This window comes from Eleutherodactylus coqui, chromosome 5 (assembly GCF_035609145.1).
Source record: "Eleutherodactylus coqui strain aEleCoq1 chromosome 5, aEleCoq1.hap1, whole genome shotgun sequence".
Classification (NCBI taxonomy): Eukaryota; Metazoa; Chordata; class Amphibia; order Anura; family Eleutherodactylidae; genus Eleutherodactylus; species Eleutherodactylus coqui.
Window position 1 is genome coordinate 196400509 of NC_089841.1, and position 23513 is coordinate 196424021.

A 23513-nucleotide genomic window follows, 5' to 3' on the forward strand; every position below is an offset into this window, starting at 1 on the left:
CAGAATGCCAGCTACAATACCGGTACGGGGGAAGGGGACCTGGTTAACCCCACCACCCCGCGGGAGTTCAGACCAGGACAAGAAGGGCTGGGAGGGAGCTGACAGGCCGAGAGGGAGCGCAGTATAAGCCACCCTCACCCAAAGACAGCATGATGGAGGGGGATAAGGAGTGGGCCGCCTCACCAGGGCCTTCACCTCGGCCCCTGAAGGGGAGAGAAAATGAGACCCCCAGGCCTTATGAGTAAGGAGCCAAGACCCGGGCAAAGGATAGATACCCCTGCTCCAGACACAGCAGGAGGCAACAAGACCATAGGGAAGGTACCACAGCCATCCGCACATGGCAGAGAGGCAGAGGAAATCACCCCCACCAAAACCTCACCTCCCAAACACCAGCGAGGGGCACAAACGCCATACACAAGGGCCTCATGCGAGACAGATGTGCAGGGAGAAGTGGGAAACCATAAACACCCTAATAAAGACACACCAGACAACTGGGATTGGAAGGAGCACCTCAGGTCGATCCCTACCAAAGAGGAACTCGACAATCATTTTGCCCAGTTCGCCTCATCCAAAAATCAGCATTGAAATCTCTACAAAGAGAAATGCAACAAATGGGACATTGCATCAGAGAAACAGAGGAGACGCAAGACTTAATGCTTCAGCATTTAAATGAACATCATGACATCTTAAGCGAACACGCTTTTCAAATAGCTGAACTCGCCAATCATCTAAACGATATAGAGAACCGTCACAGGCGAAATAATCTAAGAATCCGAGGTCTGAGTGAAGATTTCAGAAAACAAACATTTAGAGGCCTGGGCCATCAAGTGCTTTGTAGAACTCCTGGAAAGACCTCCGAATGATCCAATAGAAATACATAGGATTCACAGGGCCCTGGGCCCTAGGCCTGCAGACCCGGAAAGACCTAGGGACGTAGTCTGTAGGGTACATTTTTTCAAAGAGAAAGAAGAGATCCTACGCCAGATCAGAAACAAGGGACCGATCAAATTCCGAGACAGAAATCTGCAGTTCTTACCGGATCTTTGCAGAAAGACACTTCAATAGCGCTGAGCACTTGGACCACTGCTACTAATGTTGAAGGAGCGGGTGATCCCATATCGGTGGGGATATCCCTTCCAACTGGTGGCAGGCGTAGGGAGAGAAGGCGCAATTTTTAGATCTCTGGGGGACCTCCCTAAATTTCTCACAGCTCTCAAGCTTCCGATGGTCTCTCTACGAGAATGGCAAAAAATGAGTTCCCCTACTCTTACCCCTCCTAAGGGGCAATGGCAACCAATGAATAGCAATCGCAAAAGAACAAACGGGAACAAACAGGACCACCCATCGAAGACCCATACTCAATGACAAGGAGGAGGTCTATATTTAAAAAGTTACTGTTCCAAGGAACACAGGGTAGCCCTGGAGAAGCATGGACACAGGGACTTGTGACTCAATTAATCACCCTTCATAAACATACCGATCCCATGTGAACAGTATTAATACCCTGCTGTAAAAGCCAAGACATGCTACTAATCCATCACCGGAGCAGTTGGACTCTCTATCTGCAGAGCGTCTTCTTCGCAGAGGGGATGCATCCTCACATTCTAAGCTACTTGGCCCACCTTCACCCCGCATCTGTTTGGTTTGTCTCCCCCTTCTGGGGGGGGGGGGTCCTCTTCCATCTCTCATCATTCTCTCCTCAATCTCCCTTTACTTCAGCTTCCTTCTCTCTCTCCCCTCTTTACTTACTACAAAGGTGTGGATGCCTAACATCTTGTTTTCAGCCGCCGTGGGGGAGGGGAACGGGGCTCGGACCTGGACTTGACCGGATCCAGTTACTCCTCCACTAGGGACTGCAGCCTCACTCGGCTGTGCAGATGTTAGTCGTTTGTTAGTATTCAAAAACGTGTCCACTCACAATACCAAAGTTCATAGCAGTATTGCATTTCTTTAAGTGGATGTTTGTTACCCATGTTTTTCCCCACCCCCCGACCATTATGTGTGATCCCTTCCCCCCTCTATTCCAGGTCACCTTCCTAGGTGGGAAACCACCTCACAGCATTAGAGGTACACCATCACGATCTCCTTATACTACAAGATGGCCCGATTAAATGTCTGCTCTTTCAAAACGAAAGGACTAAACTGCCCTAAGAAGCGTAATCAAGTGTTGTACAGGCTCCACAGGAAAAGGGTAACAGTTGCATTGCTCCAGGAAACCCATTTTCCGCGTACCGGTCCCCCGGATTGTGGTAGGAATAAACATTTTAACGTGTATGACCCCCGACTAGACTCCTCCACGGGACGCTCCGTACTCACAAGAACAGCCATACGTAAGGTCCAGAGAGTACTTGTGAGTATGGACCTGATCGACTTGTGGCGCACCCTCCATCCGGGTAAGCGTGATTACAGTTTCCATTCCATGGCACATAACTCATATAGCAGAATTGATTATATTTTCATCTTGCATAGTTTACTTGATGGGGACCCTCAATGCTCCCTGGATGTATTTCTGTAGTCAGACCACTCACCGGTTTTTGCATCCATAGGCCCGGGAGGCGGGGAGAGGGGCGTACCCACTTGGCGCCTCAACAACAATTTACTCAGAGATACCATATGCCTAAATGAGGTAAAAAACACAATAGAAAATTTCAAAGTAGATCACGCTGCGGACCCCACACCTGCCCCGATAAAATGGGAAGCTCTTAAGTGTGTGCTTAGGGGAGTATTTATATCCCATGGAGCTAGGATAAAAAAAAGCAAACAGCCTGTCTTACCCAATTAATAAGAGACCTTGGCCTTAAGGAAACGTCAAACAAAGCACAGGCTACTGCCGCCCTGCAAGTCGAAATTTCCGAGTTCCATCACAAAATATTAGACCAAAAAGCCATGGGTAGGAAAGACAAACTTAAAGGGGTTGTCCCGTGACAGCAAGTGCGGTTACTTTGGCTAATATTTTATGCACGATGTATATTACATACAGAAGTTACACTTACCCCCTCCGATGCTGGCGTCCCCGTCTCCATGGCGACAACCAAACTTCTCCACTGGTCGCACGAACAGTCACGCTTGCACACTGAAGATTCCTCTTCTGGATGGTCCGGGCTCACGAGCTGCGTCCTGGCTCCTCCCTCTTCTCCACGTCATCGCGTAGATCCACCCCCATCACGTGGTGCCGATCAGCCAATGAGGTGGCTGTAATCGGCAGTGGAGCTCAGACTGGAGAAGAACATCCACAGTGCACCATGGGTGAAGACCCGCAGTGCACCATGGGAGAAGACCAGCGGTGCACCATGGGAAATGACGGCGGCCATCTTGGATGAAGATTTTTATAACTTCATGAAACAGCTTCATGGTGAGTAAAAACGCTCTAAAAACCGATTTACATGGGTAGTTTGTGATGCTTGCTTAACATGGGGGACTGGGGTGTGAGAAATTTTTCGTTTTGGCCGCGGGACAACCCCTTTAAAGCTGGCTATTATGAATATGGAATGGAGACAAGAGCGGCAGATGGTTAGCTAGAGCACTACATCCTAGGACGTCTCATCCACATATTCAATTAACTCAGCCGAGGGTAGACAGTTGCACTCCCCGAGGAAAATATTAGAAGAGTTTCGCCTGTATTACTCAAAACTGTATAATATACCCGAGACACAGAACACGTTGGAGGCTCAGCACAGACAGGGGATAGAGGGATACCTTGATCTCCATGTCTCAAGGCATCTTTCCCTAGAGGAATCTCTGGCTTTGGAGGAGGATCTGGAGGCAGAGGAGCTTAAGCAGGTGACCCAAGGAATGAAAACTGGGAAGAGCCCGGGACCAGATGGGTTCTCCCCGGGGTTTTACAAGATGTGCAGAGGTCTATTCTCGGACTTTTGCAGGCCTTCAATTCTGTATCCCGGGGGTTGTTCTTTACCACCCCAAGCCCTTCAGGCTCACATCGTACTGATCCCCAAACCAGGGAAGGACCCCTTGGCGTGTGGCAATTACCGGCCGATCTCGCTCATCAATTGCGACCTTAAAATCTTTTCAAAAATCATAGCCAACAGAATAAATATCTCAATACCACAACTCATACATGGGGATCAGGTTGGTTTTGTTCCAGGAAGGGAGGCCAGGGATAATTCGTCCAAGACCCTGTCCTTGATCGATTGGGCGAAGAAGAAAAGATCACCACTGTCTGCTCTCTGTTGACGCAGAGAAGCGTTTGACAGGATAAGTTGGAGATTCCTAGAAGCAACATTGCAGAGGGTTGGTTTAGGGCCTAGGGCCCTTGCATGGATCATAGCATTATATAGGAACCCCTTGGCCTGGGTCAGGATCAATGGTAGTTTGTCCACCCTTTTCGAGATCAAGAATGGTACACGCCAAGGGTATCCTCTATCCCCCACATTATATATATTAGTGATGGAGTCCTTAGCCAATGCTATTAGGAATAATCCCTCAATAAAAGGGGTACGGGTAGTGAAGGAAGAACATAAAACCTCACTCTACGCTGATGACCTACTGGTCTACCTCACAGAACCACGAATAGGCCTCCCTAATATCATACAAGAATTCATGGCCTTTGGTAAACTGAGCAATTATAAAATCAATGCCCAAAAGTCAGTGATTCTTAACGTTTCGATCCCTAGAAGAGAAGCAGCGGCCTTTCCTTTTCTTTGGAAATTTGATTCCCTTACATATCTAGGGAAACAGATTCCGGCGGATTTAACTAGGATATATGATTTACATTATAAATCAATTCTACGGACCCTAACGAGAGATTTGGAGAGATGGTCGGGGACTCAGCTGACATGGTTTGGTAGAATGAACACGATTAGGATGGATACACTCCCAAGACTGCTATATATTTTCCAGACCGCAACATGTAACCCCCCAAACACCTTTTTTGATAAACTACAAGGCCAAATACTCAAGTTCATCTGGAAAGGTGGCTGCAAAAGACTCAGTCACAAAAGTCTAACCAAACCAAAAGAAAAGGCTGAGACTTTCTGACTTCCGCCTGTATCATAAAGCGACCATAGGAACATTTATGCTAGATTTGTTCCATCACAGGGAGGGCAAATTCTGGGTATAAGTAGAGAACAGTAACAACACTCCTGAGACAATGGGGGTGTTCTGGATCCCGGGTAAGGTACATTGGGAGAAAACAGATATCATTCATGATGAATACCTTGTTAGGTGCCTGGAAAGTGGGATGCAGGATGTCAGTCCCAGGGCCCCTTACCCCTTTGGTGGGAAACCCAACTCTTCAGGCAACCCTGCTGATGCGCAACCTGGAGTTTTTACCCCCAGAAGTGGAGGCCAGGGTAGGGGAAATGGTAGAATCAGGGGAAATACGGGATCTGGGGTCCTTATGGGGTTCATGTGGATCGGCCCCTGGCTCATGGATGCAATACCTACAGATTCGTAGCTATCTAGGTAGGATTAAACCTACCCAAGGATGGTGCATGATACATACCCCCTTCGAGAAACTATGCGGTGCCTCAGAAACTCCCAGACACACGGTATCAATACTCTACAATCAATTAGTAGAGGAACACCTGGGAAATCACCAACCTAGATGGATAGGTGCGTGGGAGGAGACATTAGGCTGGTCATTTCTGGCGGAGTCCTGGGATAAGGCGTTTCAGCTTACTCACAAAATGTCAATTTCCAGCAGACTTCAGGAGCAAACTTTTAAGATCATATCAAGATGGTACTTTACTCCGGAGAGATTACACTCCTTTCCCTCAACCCTGAACATTTGTTGGCGTTGCAGAGCAGACACAGGTTCAATGCTCCACATATGGTGGGACTGCCCCATGGTCACTTCTATATGGCAGGAAGTAAAACACCTATTTGAAAGAGTGTGTAGAGAATCACTTGCTCTGACACCTGAATTGGCACTCCTGTCCATCGCCCACGAGGGGGCTCATTCACTCAAGACAGGCTTGTTAAAATTCTTTGTTATAGCCACGAGGCAGGTGATCCCTAGATTCTGGAAACAGAGCTCTGAGATTCCCAGAAGTGCATGGGTAGGAGCTATGGATGAGATTGAGAGATTGGAGAGACTCAGTGTCGGAAAACCTGACGGGATACGATAAGTTCTATCGAACCTGGGCCACTTTGATAGACATACGAAACAGACCCATGCTTTCGAGATGGCTATTCACGGGTAACTGCGAGTGAGTGTGTGGTACACATATAACAATTAGTAAAGTTAGGATTAGATCCTGGATAATCCCCCCCTCCCCTCACCTCCCTCTCACCCTTCCCCCCTTCCACATGTCGGTCAGAACCCAATTTCTCTTTGTTAACGTTAAGCACAAGGAGCAACACGTATAGGAAGAATGTTTAGTTCAAGGAGTTTTATTGGTTGATTTTGTACAGGAAAAGTTAAATTTGAAGACTTCTTTTCATATGCACGAGTTGTAAGGCATCATCAAGTTTCCTTTATGTGTTATAAATGTACTAATATTGTTAACGAAAAAGCAATAAAAATACTTTAAAAGAAAAGCTCTTATGGAGCAAAAATTAGTGGAAGACCCTGTCTTGTTTTCGGGAAGACAGGGATCATGGACAGTCATTATCTTGCTTTTAATGTATAATGGTGCTTAAATTGTTTACAGCTGTTCTAGAAGAAAAAGTAGACAGATGGGGATCATCTCGGTTTAAGTTGTACATGCGCCCAAATAATATGGTGTACTAATTCTTTTTTCATTTTAGGAATTAAGAAAAGTATTGTGTGGATTGTTGGACACTCCTTTGTGTACTGGGCTTCAAGAAGGGCAGGGGATCACTGTTATTCCGAAAATTTGGGATTGTACAGATTACAGTTTGAAATTTTTGGTGCGGTAATAGATGTATAAGGTGGAGTGGAGTAATGGCTGAACTGATGTATAAAGAGTCAGGTGGGCTTAGAGAGTCATGTGGGCTTAGAGAGTCACGTGGGCCCTGTCCAGAGGTTTTATTTTTACACTTAGGGGTTAATGACATAGAAGAGAACACATTGATATGTCATGGGGCATTGAAAGGGAGATGTGGAGCATTGAAACAAGGTTCCAGATACAGTGATGGTTTTTTCAGATATTGTTCCTCGATTATTATGGTCCTTGCCGAGGTCTATATATAGTGTAAGGGCTCATGTCCACGGGGAAAAGAAGAATTAAAATCCGCAGCGGATTTTAACTCTTCTCCCGCGCGCGGATCCGCACCCCATAGGGATGCATTGACCACCCGCGGGTAGATAAATACCCGCGGATCGTCAATAAAAGTGATTTTAAAAAAAATGGAGCATGAAAAAATCTGGACCATGCTCCATTTTCATGCGGGTCTCCCGCGGGGACGGCTCCCGCGGGCTTCTATTGAAGCCTATGGAAGCCGTCCGGATCCGCGGGACACAAAAATCACATTTTACTTACCCGCTCCGGTTCTTCTCTTCGGCGCCGCGCCATCCTCTCTCAGCCGCGGCCGGATCATTTTGCTTCGGCCCGGCGCATGCGCGGGGCACGTCACCGACGTCATCGTGCACATCCGCCGAGCCGAAGAATGAAGATCCGGCCGCGACGAGAGAAGATGACGCCGCCGCGAAGAGAAGAAACGGAGCGGATGGGAGGTGAGTTTATTGTCATTTATTTGTATTTTCAGCCCTCATGTCCGCGGGGCAGGAGGGACACGCTGCAGATTCTACATGTAGAATCCGTAGCGGGCCCGATTTTCCCCGTGGACATGAGGCCTAAGAATTCGGAGAAGGGTTAACCCGGTGGTAGAGCTCATGCCAGGAGTGGATTCTTTCTTTTTAGATATGCTGATTTGGAAGGTCTTGTTCCAGGCTTCCATAGGAATGATCTAGTATACTTGTCAGAGATTGCGTTGGATAATGTTAATAATATGGATTTGTGTAGATAATTGAGGAGGCTGCGGTTTGTTGGGGGGGCCCATGTCATTAGTGAATGCCATGGCATTAGGCGGGTGGGCAGGTAAACTTGGGGAGAGTTTGGTGGTAGTAAACTCATGTCTGTAAGACAGAGTTTACATGAACTGTTATGGTTATTGATTGGTTAAAAAACTTGGGCCTGTAAAACAGAGTTTACAGGAAGTGTTATGGTTATTATTGGTTACATTTCTCCCCAAATGTTTGTAACCCCGTTAATAAACACCGCGGCCTTCTTTATCCAATGTTGGTGTCTGTGTCGGTTATTTATAAGAGTTTGGTAAGGTTTTAATAAAGCGTAAGATCCCATGTAGATCTATGTGTTTGGCCAGTCTTTTGGTTAGTTGACTTTAGAGGATATGAGTGCAATTACGAACTGTAGAACCATTAAGAGGAAGAATAAAGATAGAAGTGGTATGTAGTTTCTCCCACAGCAATAGGACACACGTTTGTTAAAGGGGCACAAACTTTTCAAACGTATTTTGCTCATCATTTCTGTAATATACTTGCATTAAACATGTTGTTGCTTTACCACTGTAAATCTCATTTGAAGTGACTGCCACTAGGAGGTCTCCCTTCCAGCCTCTCTGCCATTCACCCTATGTCTTAAAGAAAAGAACTTCTATAGGAACATGGACACAAGAATGTTTGCATAGCAACTGGGGAGACACCATTTTCACAGGCAGCTCCCATGCACACAAAGGCTACAGGTGACAGATCTGCGGACAACGATAATGATCTCCACAATTTCTGCCTCTTATACTTTTACAGGCTGTGTGCACAGACACACACACACAGGAAAGGAAAAGGGCAAGGAAATCAGGACAAGGAACTACTGGCAGAATACTAGGCTTGCTACACACCCCCTTCCTGAAAGCGGATGGCAGAAAAATGGGGAAGACCAACTGAAAATCAGAACTTACTGAAATGAAACAGACTGCAAAGAGCAGCAAAGGAGAGTGTGAGGAGACAGAGTGTATTTCTAGAAAACTTGTTGAAAACTCAGGTATGCTTTTTCAATATAATCATAAAAAATTTGTGATGGTCACATCATCAGGCTGAGGTAGTAGGAAAGAGGAATTGGAATAAACATGCCCTCATTGAATAATATCACCAATATCTTACACTGTGAAGTGTTTTTTGGCTAATCTTTATTTTCTTCTATGCAGGAAAACAAGATGGAACAAATTTTCCAAAGAACCAAAGCAAACCATCATATATGAATACAGCCTAATCTTTGGACCACCCAAGCGAAATTGGTGCTCATGAATCACTGTAAAATCTTGGCATTAGTACATTCCCAATGTTTCTCTAAGGGAAGCAAGGTTATGGGTGGAATTGTGAGGATCACAAAATCTCTGAGCCGCTAACCACGTCTCCATGTAGTCCTAGCCGAAAGTAACCAGTCTCGCAATTGCACTTACAAAGTATGCAACCCATATATCATAATCATACTTACAATTGCACCAAACCTGGTGCGGATGACGCCTGGAGCAAGGCAGTTCACTCGGATGTTCAGAGATCTTAATTCTGGAGCAAGGACTTTGGTTAGGCCTAACAATGCGGTTTTACTGACACCATAAGGACCCAGACCCTGAGAGGAAATAAAGGCATAAAATTGAGTAAAAGAGCAAGAAAAACCTCTAGGCTGGACACACTAGCCCCCAAAGGTTTAAAATCAAGAGTATCACTATATGCCCTACTTCTAGAAATAAATGTATCCTTGAGGTTTGTCGTACTGTATTTTGGATTTGTTTTGTGTTGAATACTGGTTTTATGATATTGTCTCACTTACACCCTTATTTGTATTTTAGGTCTTGTGGCTCAGATGTGTTACCGTCCATTCTGCCTCATCTACGAGCTGTAACATTTACGATACAGCTAATTTTTAGTCAACCATCTATGGATTGATCCAGATGAATTCAATAGAGATTTGTTGCATAGAACTGAGTTATTGTCATTTGGTTTATTGTCATTGACGCCTACATCAATTTTGACTATTTCTTTTGGTGTCAAAGTGCACATCCCCCTTTGGGCATCTTGGGTTATAGTTTGCTTTGAATGATGTATATGATCCCTTTAGGTACAATTTTTCTGTACATAAAAGGCAATATTACCCAATACATATCCCTATTCGTTAAAACACATGATCGATATACATTATACTTTTAGTGTTAAAAAGGAATCTGTTGGTTAAAGTTGAAGTTGGTTAATGTGGGTTGCAAATATGATGATCTCTATACAATGATTTACATTTTCTTGAAGAATACTTCCGTTTATGGTAATTAGTGATGAGCGAGCATACTCGCTAAGGGAAATTGCTCGAGTGAGCATTGCCCTTAGCGAGTACCTGCCCGCTCGAGAAAAGGTTCGGGTGAAGGCGGCGGGCAGGGAGCTCTCTCTCCCTCTCCCCCCCCCCCCCCCCGCTCCCCCCTGCTGACTGCCGCAACTCACTGCTCCTCCGCGCCGGCACCCGAACCTTGTCTCTCGAGCGGACAGGTACTCGCTAAGGGCAATGCTCGCTCGAGCAATTGCCCTTAGCGAGTATGCTCCCTCAGCTCTAATGGTAATGCTATGGATCCTATGACCCTTTATTTTCGATTACTGCAGTGACCGCTATGTCTGTACTGGTATTTATAGACTCACTATACAAGCGCTAAAGGACAAGGATGCAGGAGCTGTATGCTCCATAGATCCAGAGAAAAGGGGCTGACTGCTGTTGCCGTACTAGATGAGTTATCGCGGTGTCTATGGTAACTACCGTGCATGCGCTGTTTGGAAATCTGAGACCGGTTGTATAGAATATTGCGATGTCCACTACAAGGCCCGCTCATGCGCAGAATGAATATATGGATGCCGGAGCTTCTAATATGGTGAAGGCACATGAATGGAACACATCTGACCCGGGAAGTTTTACCTATATATCACCATGCTACCCAATTATGATTTTAGGGGGGCGTGGCTAGCCACTGATGGAGTAGGACGTGCTTGTCCTCTGCTCCCAACTGACCTTCCACAAACAGACAATTCAGCCGCTGTGGCCCCAAGCTGTACCTGTCATGGGACAGAGGAAAACTTCTGAAGTTCAGCAGCAGCATTAGAGACCCTCCGCACCTGAATTAGAGTGCTTCCTCCCCTCTCCAGGTGGATCGCAGATTCAGAGAGGAGCATCCAAGATGGCGCTGTATCTTTCAGCACGTGGAGCCGGGGGAGAACAGGAGGCTGCGGTACACTGATACACCAGAGAGCGTTCCTCCCTGCACTTGCCCGCAAGTGCTGAGAAGGAGACAGACCAGCCTGGGAAGGTGTCTGGGAGCTTGGGCTCCCTAAAGGTAGCGGGGGGGGCTGCAGCGGGAGACGGCAACATGATGGAGGTGCCCCAGCAGAAGTTACTGGGGCACCAGTGGACTTAATTCCCCTGATACGGGTCCCTCTGGGGCCAGGGGAATCCCCTGACTGTACACTTGAAGCCCTCAGCCAGAAGCTCATGGGCAGACTCACTGGCCCTCATTCACCCCATGCTACCTGGGGAAATTCAGAGGAGTAGAATGGGCATTATGGAAGCTGACAAGCAGGGGGATGCGGAGCATTTAAGCGCCTCCTACAAAGACCCCACCCCGGGGCCCCCACAGTCCCCCAACATCATCTCCACCGGAATACTGCTCCCAGCAAAACGGGGGATTCCACTAAGAGCACTAAAGCAGGCTGCAGATTTGGGGGAGATCAACACCCTAAGGTCACAGCCCATGCCACGCTTTAGCCCATCAGATAACGGAGGCCCCTATCCCATTGATGATGAATGGGACTGGAGGGCTCACTTAAAAGCCATCCCCACGAAAACGGAGATGAATTCTTTTTTATAAAAATTAGACACTGCTCATAAGCATGACATTGCTGTTGTTCAAAGAGATATTAGGCATGTTGGGCAAGGGGTAGTAGATGTGGAGGAGACCCAAAACATGATCCAGAACACTTTAGAGGAGCATGCGCAATTGCTGGAAACTCAAGTTCATCAGATTGCTGAATTGACTACTCATATCGACGATATTGAAAATAGTCATAGGCGAAACAATCTCCGTATAAGAGGACTTTTAGATGTGGTGGGCAACAGTCAATTAGAGGACTGATTTTTTCAATCACCTCCAGTGCAGACCCCCGGATAGTGCCCTGGAACTGGACAGAGTGCACCACGCATTAGGCCCGAAACCAACTGACCCATCTAAACCCAGGGATGTTCTAGGTTGTGTCCATTTTTATAGAGAAAGACCAAATCTTGCAAAAGACGCGTGTAGCTGAGAATTTAGTCTTTTGGAGACATACGGTGTCTGTATATCCAGACCTTTCTAAACGTACTCTCCAGCTGCGACGGGCCCTGAAGCCTCTGCTAAATGTTCTGCTAGACAGATACATTCCGTATATATGGGGTTTCCCTCTCCAATTGCAAGCTAGAAAAGGAGGAAAGACAGCAATCTTTCGAAATCTGGGTCATTTCCCTAAGTTTTGCCGCAAATTGCGATTCCGGTTTGGCCCCAAATTGGAGGTGTACTAATTACTCTGCCTACAATGGAGTTGGCAGGTGATGGAGAGAGGCGGCCGAGGATCAAGGAATAACGTCACGAGAGAGCGTGATAACGGCTGATCCTAGGAGTTCATCATTTTCGGAGTTTATGGGTGTCATGGATATGTGATGCTCTGAGGCTGAGACTGAGTTTCTCTACATTCAGGATTGTGTCATCTTAATATGTTTCTTATGTTGCTTATTTATCTTCTTCCCTCACTACGGTGGGTGGTTCTGACGGTCCTGCGGCAGACTTGAATTTTGTCTTCAGATGTGAATTTACTCTCCTTTCTCTTTGTCCCCCCCCCCCCAATTTTTTTTCTTTTTCCTCCCCTATTTATCCTTGCAAGAATTGTGACAGTGGTGAAGTCGGGGGTTGACCTCTGTTTCTGGTCTCCTCTTCGCCCATATAGGATAGGCAGCCTTGATAATGTTGTAACGAGCTAACAAGTTTCACCTGTCAAGGTTTTTTAAATTTAAATATGTTGTTGTTCTTTACCCACCCCTCTCCCTTTTTTCCCCATACACTCTGTCCCTCCTCCTGCCCTATCCAACTTAGACCCTTGCTCAGGAATGTAATATGGCTTCTCTCCAATTTCTACCATGTCTAGTCTGACAGTTTGCACTTATAACACCCAGGAGCTCAATATCCAATCTAAAAGAGGTCAAATACTTTACCATCTGCAAAAGAAGGGGATGAAGGTGCTCCTTGCAGATCTTTGCAGATCCAGCCCCTCGTGTGCTATGCGACCCAGAGAGACGATTCATATTCATTAAGGTTGAAGTGTTAAGTAAAGTGATTGCGTTTGCTAATCTCTATTTTCTGAACCAGGGACAGACCTCCTTTGGAATCACTACCCTAAGGGAATTGGCGATGTTCGCAGACGGCTCAGCCATTGTATTGGGGAGTGACTTCAAACAGGCGATCAATCCGGAACAGGACTCTTTCTCAGGTAGGACCTCTGTCTCGCGGGTGGAAACACGCTCTCTCCTGAGAGAACTGGGGAAGTTACAATTAGTGGATTTGTGGCGTGTCCTGCATCTGGGCGTTAGGGATTATACATTCCACTCATCAGCACACAATAGCTACCGCAGATCAGATTATCTCTGGGTCTCCCATATGCTTCTAGGTTTCCAGCTGTCCCGCTTGATAAGACCCTTTATTTGGTCAGATCACACTCTGGTCTATGCAGAATTTGCGGGTTTCCAAGGTGACATCCGCACAAAAGTATGGAGGTTAAATGATAATTTATTAAGGGATCCCCTTTGCATCCAAGATATAAAAGCAACCATAGCCAATTTCATATTAGATCAAAAGGTTGAAACACAAGCCCAGCTTAAATGGAAGGCTTTCAAATGTGTCCTAAGAAGAATGCTGATCTCCCATGGAGCTAGACTGAAAAAAGATCATTCAAAAGAATTGGGTAAACTATTGTTGTCTCTTCATGATCAAGAGATTGCAAACAAGAGTACCCCGAGTAATGCTTTATGGGCGGATATCTCATCCCTTCAACGGATTGTGTCAATTTTAGACCAAAAGACGTTGGCATATGGGGACAGGATCCGTAGTGAAGCTTGTGAGCCAGGAGATAAGTGCGTTCGCTGGTTGGCTCGTTCTCTTCATCCTAGAGTGCCGCAGACGTTTGTACCAAAAATACACAAAGCTAGGGGGGACCAGCTTTCTCCAACCGGGATATCTTGGAGGAATTCTGCCTCTCTTATGACAAGCTATATAATATAGGAAGGGGGCCGAGGAAGGGAGCCTTTGATGAGTGAAGCCAGCAGAGAGGAAGAGGAACCGTAAGAGAGTTTGGCCCAGGTCCTTTGGAGCCGGAGGAGTCTGAGGCTTTGGATCTTAACTTCGCCCATGAGGAGATTTTGGAGTGCATTAAGGAGCTAAAATTAGGTAAAAGCCAGGGTCCTGATGGGTTCTTGGCACAATTTTATAAACTATTTAAAGAGCTCTCTCCGCTCCTTACGCAATTTTTCAATGAAGTGTCTCAAGGAAGTCTCTTCCCGCCTCAGGCTCTCCAGGCACATATTGTAGTTATCCTGAAGCTGGGGAAAGATCCCTCCTCCTGTACAAACTGCAGACCAATCTCCCTGATTAATACAGACATAAAGATGTTCGCCAAGATCATAGCTAATTAACTCAGCAAGTTCATTCCTAATTTGATTCATAGAGAGCAGGTAGGTTTTGTCCCTGGAAGGGAAGCTAGGGACAGTACCATTAAGGCTCTCTCTCTGATAAACATAGCTAGAGCGGGGTATAAGCCACTCTGCCTGCTCGCAGTTGATGCAGAAAAAGCATTCGACAGGGTCAGGTGGAGGTTTTTGGAGGGGACCCTTCAGCAATTGGGATTGGGGTGGAGGATGAGGGAGTGGATGATGGCATTGTATAATTGCCCCTCAGCTAGAATTAGGGTGAATGGTGCCCTTTCAGATGCTATGGTGATCCGTAATGGCAACCATCAGGGCTACCCTCTCTCGCCTCTGCTCTATGTCCTATCAATGGAATCCCTAGCCAACACTATTAGGAAAAACGCTTCAGTTAGGGGCTTAACAGAAGGCTCCACTGAACATAAAATGGCGTTGTTTGTGGAAGACCCCCTCCTGTTCTTGGCGAATCTCAGAGTGGGACTGCCGGTCAAGATGAAAGAATTTATGAGATATGGGCGAGTGAGCAATGTCACGGTCAACCTCCAAAAGTACAAAATTTTAAATGTGACTCTTCCCCAGAATGAAGCTCAAGAGCTTTCAGAATTGTTCCCCTTTAAATGGAGATCCTCATCTATTAGATACCTAGGGGTGCAACTACCCTCGGACCCCACCCAGATCTTTGAATTAAATTTTCGGCCTTTTCTGTCTAACCTTAAAACAGGTTTGGAAAGATGGAGCCCTCTTTATGTGTTATGGACGAGCAGAGTTAACGCAGTCAAAATGGACTCTTACCGAAATTCCTGTACTCATGTCACACTTTGCCCATCCATCTCGACCGACGCTATTTCTTGAGTGTCTGATCTCTGATCAATAATTTTGTGTGGCGGGGGTGTAGGCCTCGCCTAGGCTATATACTACTCACGTGCCCTAAGGAGGAGGGGGGACTGGGGCTTCCAGACTTCATAGGGCGAGCCTTGCAAACTTTGTACTTACACTACTCCAGGGCATGAGTTCCAAGATATGGGTAGAAATGGAACATGGGGCTGAGCCTGCGATGGTTCAGGGAGCCCCCTGAATCCCAAGGCAGTTCTTGAGGGAAATTCCTGCCCTCTCGCCACTCTTGTCGGGAGTCCTTAAAATATGGGGAATATTTGCTCCAAAGATGGGCCTGATATCTGTTCGAGGCCCATTGACTCTGCTGGTAGCCAACCCTCAGTTTTTAGCTTCTAGAGGTAGATCTACTGTTTTGTCCCTTCCTAGTACCCGATCCCACAATTAGAGATGTGGTCACTAGAGATGAGCGAACGTACTCGTCCGAGCTTGATATTCGTGCGAATATTAGGGTGTTCGGGATGCTCGTTACTCGTAACGAGCACCACGCGGTGTTCCGGTTACTTTCAGTTTCCTCTCTGAGACGTTAGCGCGCTTTTCTGGCCAATTGAAAGACAGGGAAGGCATTACAACTTCCCCCTGTGACGTTCAAGCCCTATACCACCCCCCTGCTGTGAGTGGCTGGGGCGATCAGATGTCACCCGAGTATAAAAGTCGTCCCCTCCCGCGGCTCGCCACACATGCCTTGTGACTTAGCTGAGGGAAAGTGCTGCTGCTGGTGCTGCTGTAGGGAGAGCGTTAGGAGTCAGTGTAGGCTTCAAGAACCCCAACGGCCCTTCTCAGGGCCACATCTACTAGTGTGCAGTACTGTGTTAGCACAGTATTTTTTTTTTTTTTTGTCCAAAATTGGATCTGCAGAGCATTGCGCCCAGCAATAGGGACAGAAGTGGGGGTTAGGCAGGGAGAGTGTTAGGAGTGAGTGTAGCCTTCAAGAACCCCAACGGTCCTTTCTAGGGCCACTTCTATCCGTGTGCAGTACTGTCCAGGCTGCTGTTAGCAGTGTTGCATTTTTTTTTTTTTCTCAAAACCGGCTGTGCAGAGCATTGCACCCGGCATTAATACTACAGGGATAGAATTGTGTAGGCAGGGCCAGAAGACATTTATTATTCATTGAATACATGCAGTGGGGTCTTCCCTTTGCTAAAAAGGAAAAAAATTATATTTGGCCTGCCTGTGTCAGTCCTAAGGTCTGCGTGTACGTGTGTGCTGCGTGTACAACGTACAAAAATCTGACGCAACCAGCTACGCTTTACTGCAGCCTAGCGCCATTGTGTATCCTGACTGGCAAATACCTGCTCTGCTAGAGTTAATAACTCTGCTACACTATACTTGTGTGACACTTTTTGAGGGCCACACCACAGATATTAAACTTCTTGTTCATTGAATACACGCAGTGGGGTCTTCCGTTTGCAAAAAAGCGAAAACATTATATTTGGCCTGCAGGCTTGCGCCAATTTATTTCCTGCCTGGGAAATCAAATCACTGGTAATACAGCATGCTGAGGGGTAGGGGTAAGCCTAGAGGACGTGGACGTGGACGTGGCCGAGGACGCGGAGGGCCAAGTGAGGGTGTGGGCACAGGCCGAGCTCCTGATCCAGGTGTGTCGCAGCCGACTGCTGCACGATTAGGAGAGAGGCACGTTTCTGGCGTCCCCACATTCATCGCCCAATTAATGGGTCCACGCGGGAGACCTTTATTAGAAAATGAGCAGTGTGAGCAGGTCCTGTCCTGGATGGCAGAAAGTGCTTCGAGCAAGCTATCGTACACCCACAGTTCTGCGCCGTCCAGTGCTGCAAATCCGAATCCTCTGTCTGCTGCTCCTCCTTCCTCCCAGCCTCCTCACTCCACTACAATGACACCTGCTCAGGAGCGGGAACACTCCCAGGAACTGTTCTCGGGCCCCTGCTTAGATTGGGCAGCAGCGGTTCCTCTCCCACCAGAGGAGTTTATCGTCACTGATGCCCAACCATTCGAAAGTTCCCGGGGTCCGGGGGAAGAGGCTGGGGACTTACGGCAACTGTCTCAAGACGTTTCTGTGGGTGAGGAGGACGATGACGATGAGACACAGTTGTCTTGCAGTGAGGTTGTAGTAAGGGCAGTAAGTCCAAGGGAGCAGCGCACAGAGGATTCGGAGGAAGAGCAGCAGGACGATGAGGTGACTGACCCCACCTGGTGTGCAACGCCTACTCAGGACAGGTCTTCAGAGGGGGAGGCAAGGGCATCAGCAGGGCAGGTTGCAAGAGGCAGTGCGGTGGCCAGGGGTAGAGGCAGAGCCAGACCGAATAATCCACCAAGTGTTTCCCAAAGCACACCCTCGCGCCATGCCACCCTGCAGAGGCCGAGGTGCTCTAAGGTCTGGCAGTTTTTCACAGAGACGCCTGACGACCGACGAACAGTGGTGTGCAACCTTTGTCGCGCCAAGATCAGCCGGGGAGCCACCACCAACAGCCTCACCACCACCAGCATGCGCAGACATATGATGGCCAAGCACCCCACAAGGTGGGACGAAGGCCGTTCACCGCCTCCGGTTTGCACCGCTGCCTCTCCCCCTGTGCCCCAACCTGCCACTGAGATACAACCTCCCTCTCAGGACACAGGCACAACCGTCTCATGGCCTGCACCCACACCCTCACCTCCGCTGTCCTCGGCCCCATCCACCAATGTCTCGCACCGCACAGTCCAGCCGTCGCTAGCGCAAGTGTTGGAGCGCAAGCGCAAGTACGCCGCCACGCACCCGCACGCTCAATCGTTAACCGTCCACATAGCCAAATTTATCAGCCTTGAGATGCTGCCGTATAGGGTTGTGGAAACGGAGTCCTTCAAAGCTATGATGGCGGCGGCGGCCCCGCGCTACTCAGTTCCCAGTCGCCACTACTTTTCCCAATGTGCCGTCCCAGCCCTGCACGACCACGTCTCCCGCAACATTGTACGCGCCCTCACCAATGCGGTTAGTGGCAAGGTCCACTTAACTACGGACACGTGGACAAGCACAGGCGGGCAGGGCCACTACATCTCCCTGACGGCACATTGGGTGAATTTAGTGGAGGCTGGGACAGAGTCTGAGCCCGGGACCGCTCACATCCTACCCACCCCCAGAATTGCGGGCCCCAGCTCGGTGGTGGTATCTGCGGTGGTGTATGCCTCGTCCACTAAACCACCCTCCTCCTCCTCCTCCTCCTCCTCAACCTCTGTCTCGCAATCTAGATGTGTCAGCAGCAGCAGGACGTCGCCAGCAGTCGGTGTCGCGCGGCGTGGCAGCACAGCGGTGGGCAAGCGTCAGCAGGCTGTGCTGAAACTACTCAGCTTAGGAGATAGGAGGCACACGGCCCACGAACTGCTGCAGGGTCTGACAGAGCAGACCGACCGTTGGCTTGCGCCGCTGAGCCTCCAACCGGGCATGGTCGTGTGTGACAACGGCCGTAACCTGGTGGCGGCTCGGCAGCTCGGCAGCCTCACGCACGTGCCATGCCTGGCCCACGTCTTTAATTTGGTGGTTCAGCGCTTTCTGAAAAGCTACCCACGCTTGTCAGATCTGCTCGTAAAGGTGCGCCGGCTCTGCGCACATTTCCGCAAGTCCCACACGGACGCTGCCACCCTGCGCACCCTGCAACATCGCTTTAATCTGCCAGTGCACCGACTGCTGTGCGACGTGCCCACACGGTGGAACTCTACGCTCCACATGTTGGCTAGGCTCTATGAGCAGCGTAGAGCTATAGTGGAATACCAACTCCAACATGGGCGGCGCAGTGGGAGTCAGCCTCCTCAATTCTTTTCAGAAGAGTGGGCCTGGTTGGCAGACATCTGCCAGGTCCTTCGAAACTTTGATCAGTCTACCCAGGTGGTGAGCGGCGATGCTGCAATCATTAGCGTCACCATTCCTCTGCTATGCATCTTGAGAAGTTCCCTGCAAACCATAAAGGCAGCCGCTTTGCGCTCGGAAACAGAGCCAGGGGAAGACAGTATGTCGCTGGATAGTCAGAGCACCCTCCTGTCTATATCTCAGCGCGTTCAGGAGGAGGAGGAGGAGGATGAGGAGGATGAGGAGGAGGGGGAAGAGACAGCTTGGCCCACTGCTGACGGTACCTATGCTGGTTGCCTGTCATCATTTCAGTGTGTATGGCCTGAGGAGGAGGAGGAGGAGGAGGATCCTGAAAGTGATCTTCCTAGTGCGGACAGCCATGTGTTGCGTACAGCTACCCTGGCACACATGGCTGACTTCATGTTAGGATGCCTTTCTCGTGACCCTCGCATTCAACGCATTCTGGCCACTACGGATTACTGGGTGTACACACTGCTCGACCCACGCTATAAGGAGAACCTTCCCAGTCTCATTCCCGAAGAGGAAAGGGGTTCGAGAGTGTTGCTATACCACAGGACCCTGGCGGACAAGCTGATGGTAAAATTCCCATCTGACAGCGCTAGTGGCAGAAGGCGCAGTTCCGAGGGCCATGTAGCAGGGGAGGTGCGTAGATCGAGCAGCATGTACAGCCCAGACAGTGCAACAGTCTTTAAGGGCCTGGCCAGCTTTATGGCTCCCCAGCAAGACTGTGTCACCGCTCCCCAGTCAAGGCTGAGTCGGCGGGAGCACTGTAAAAGGATGGTGAGGGAGTACGTAGCCGATCGCACGACCATCCTCGGTGACGCCTCTGCCCCCTACAACTACTGGGTGTCGAAGCTGGACACGTGGCCTGAACTAGCGCTGTATGCCCTGGAGGTGCTTGCTTGTCCTGCGGCTAGCGTCTTGTCGGAGAGGGTGTTTAGTGCGGCTGGGGGAATCATCACAGATAAGCGTACCCGCCTGTCAACCGACAGTGCCGACAGGCTTACACTCATCAAGATGAACAAAGCCTGGATTTCCCCAGACTTCTCTTCTCCACCAGCGGACAGCAGCGATACGTAAGCAATACGTAGGCTGCACCCACGGATGGAAGCTACGTTCTCTCTCACCATCCAAAACGGGGACATTTCTGCTTCATCAATCTGTGTCTAATATTCCTCCTCCTCCTGCTCCTCCTCCTGAAACCTCACGTAATCACACTAAACGGGCAATTTTTCTTAGGGCCACAAGGCTCACTCATAATTTTTCTAAACAATTTTTAGATGTTTCAATGCTCTGAAAAGCGTTGGAACTTTAACTTGAACCAATTTTTCGTTAAACTGGGCTGCCTCCAGGCCTAGTTACCACTTAAGCCACATTACATTAACCAAAGCGATTAATGGGTTTCACCTGCCCTCTTGGTTGGCCATGGCCAATTTTTTTCAGGTACATTAGTACTGTTGATACAGCAATTTTTGTGGGCCCTCGCCTACAGTGTAATCAAATAAATTTTTAGCCCACCTGCATTAAGCACGACATTACTACCTCAGCTGTGTTGGGCAATGCAACGGGATATTTCTATGTACCGCCGGTGGCTTCCTGGCACCCACCCATGCTGTGGGTCCACAGGGAATTATAAATGCATCTGTTTCCACTTGTAAAGAACCCCAGTCAGACTGGGGCATGCAGTGTGGGCCGAAGCCCACCTGCATTAAGCACGACATTACTACCTCAGCTGTGTTGGGCAATGCAATGGGATATTTCTATGTACCGCCGGTGGGTTCCAGGGAGCCACCCATGCTGTAGGTGCACACGGAGTTTTTACTACATGTGTCCACTTGTAAAGAACCCCAGTCTGACTGGGGCATGCAGTGTGGGCCGAAGCCCACCTGCATTAAGCACGACATTACTACCTCAGCTGTGTTGGGCAATGCAATGGGATATTTCTATGTACCGCCGGTGGCTTCCTGGCACCCACCCATGCTGTGGGTCCACAGGGAATTATAAATGCATCTGTTTCCACTTGTAAAGAACCCCAGTCAGACTGGGGCATGCAGTGTGGGCCGAAGCCCACCTGCATTAAGCACGACATTACTACCTCAGCTGTGTTGGGCAATGCAATGGGATATTTTTATGTACCGCCGGTGGGTTCCAGGGAGCCACCCATGCTGTGGGTCGACAGGGACTTCACAATAGGGAGTTGTACCTGCCTGTGTCTATGAATTAAAAACCGCGGTCTGACTGGGGCATGCAGACACCTTGACAGAATGAATAGTGTGTGGCACATAGGTTCCCCATTGCTATGCCCACGTGTGCAGCTCCTGATTGCGGTGGCACAGGATTCTATTTCTCATTGCTTCTGTACAGCATTGTGGGCTATCGCCCCGCCCCTTTTAAAGAGGGTCGCTGCCTAGCCGTGCCAACCCTCTGCAGTGTGTGCCTGCGGTTCCTCGTCATGGCAGACGCACTTCTAAATAGACATGAGGGAGGTGTGGCATGAGGGCAGCTGAAGGCTGCGCAGGGACACTTTGGTGTGCGCTGTGGGGGGGAGGGGGGGTTGGGCAGCATGTAACCCAGGAGAAGTGGCAGTGGAGTGTCATGCAGGCAGTGATTGTGCTTTGTTGGAGGTAGTGTGGTGCTTAGCTAAGGTATGCCATGCTAATGAGGGCTTTTCAGAAGTAAAAGTTTTTGGGAAGGGGGGGGCCCACTCTTGCCGCTATTGTGGCTTAATAGTGGGACCTGTGAACTTGAGATGCAGCCCAACATGTAGCCCCTCGCCTGCCCTATCCGTTGCTGTGTCGTTCCCATCACTTTCTTGAATTGCCCAGATTTTCACACAAGGAAACCTTAGCGAGCATCGGCGAAATACAAAAATGCTCGGGTCGCCCATTGACTTCAATGGGGTTCGTTACTCGAAACGAACCCTCGAGCATCGCGAAAAGTTTGTCCCGAATAACGAGCACCCGAGCATTTTGGTGCTCGCTCATCTCTAGTGGTCACCTAATCGACGGTAAAACCCTTGAGGGATCTTTACAGGTACTCTAGACCTCCCTCAGGGGCTTGGCTGAGCCATTTTCAAGTGAGGGGTTATGTTGAATCCTTGACACACAGAGGCTGCCGCACTTTGCCAGTAACGCACTTCGAAGCTTTGTGTATGTCATCCCCTGTTGAGCACGGGATCTCGTTTATAAGCAAATTGTTGTTGGGACGCGAGGTGGAGGACAACCTCCCCGGTTATACGGGGCAATAGGAGTGGGAATTGGGAAGTGACTGTGCCGGATCAGATTGGAGGAGGGCTTTCCTCTTGTGCAAGAAGAGCACTAAATTTAGTAGACTACAGGAACAGAATTTTATGATTTTATCGTGCTGGTATCAGACACTGGTGAGGTTGCATCAAATCGATGCGCAGATCTCCCCTATGTGTTGGCGATGTCAAGACAGTCCGAGGATAATGCTGTGTATATGGTCGGAGTGCCCAACAGTTAGAAATCTCTGGAGCAGTGTGGAGCTTCTCTATAACAATATGACCTGGTGGGCGGTGTCCATAACAGCTAAAATGGCCCATTTATTGATGTTACCTGGGGCTATAGCCAAGATCAAATCGGAGTTACTGCGACTAGTTATATTGGCAGTAAGGATGTCTGTCCCTGGTCTGTGGCGCTCCACTTCCTCCCAATAAGGATTATCTGGACAGAGAAACTTGATATGCTTATGAGATATGAGGTGGAGGGGTTGTTGGAGGACGTGGAGTGGAACAGATCTTACGAACTTTGGAGGCCGTGGATTGCTATGAGAGCCACAGCTTCCTTTAAAATCTTGTTGGACTCGGGTTACGTGTGCTGTTGAGACATGTTGCACTACTGTGCTTCCAGCAGCACAGCACTCTCTGGGTTAATTGATTGAGCTGGCTGGGTGTGGTACTTCCTGCTAGCCAATCTTCTGGGTCTGGGCTCACATATAAACCCAGCTCCTGGTCAGTCTGCAACTGGGCTTGTACTGTATGGATGTGTCTGTGTCTAGTGTCTAGGGTAAGCAGTCACGAATCCTTGTCTGCTGCAAGCTTGCTGTGTGATCTGTGTCTTACTGGTTCATGTCTGTTTGTGCGTTTGAATTCTGTCAGTTTTGTGTTAGCTTGCTATGTGACCTGCGATCTGTGTAATGTCCTGTTGCAG

At 48.7% G+C, this 23513-nt stretch overlaps 1 protein-coding gene across 1 annotated transcript in view; it reads right to left on the reverse strand.

Annotated features, from left to right (window-relative positions):
* LOC136627037 (dehydrogenase/reductase SDR family member 4-like) overlaps nt 1-23513 on the reverse strand; it is a 46620-nt gene that overhangs the window by 5947 nt on the left and 17160 nt on the right. The window contains exon 7 of the mRNA XM_066601988.1: nt 9375-9509. Within this exon, the coding sequence (XP_066458085.1) occupies nt 9375-9509 (135 nt within the window). The remainder of the gene's footprint in view (nt 1-9374; nt 9510-23513) is intronic.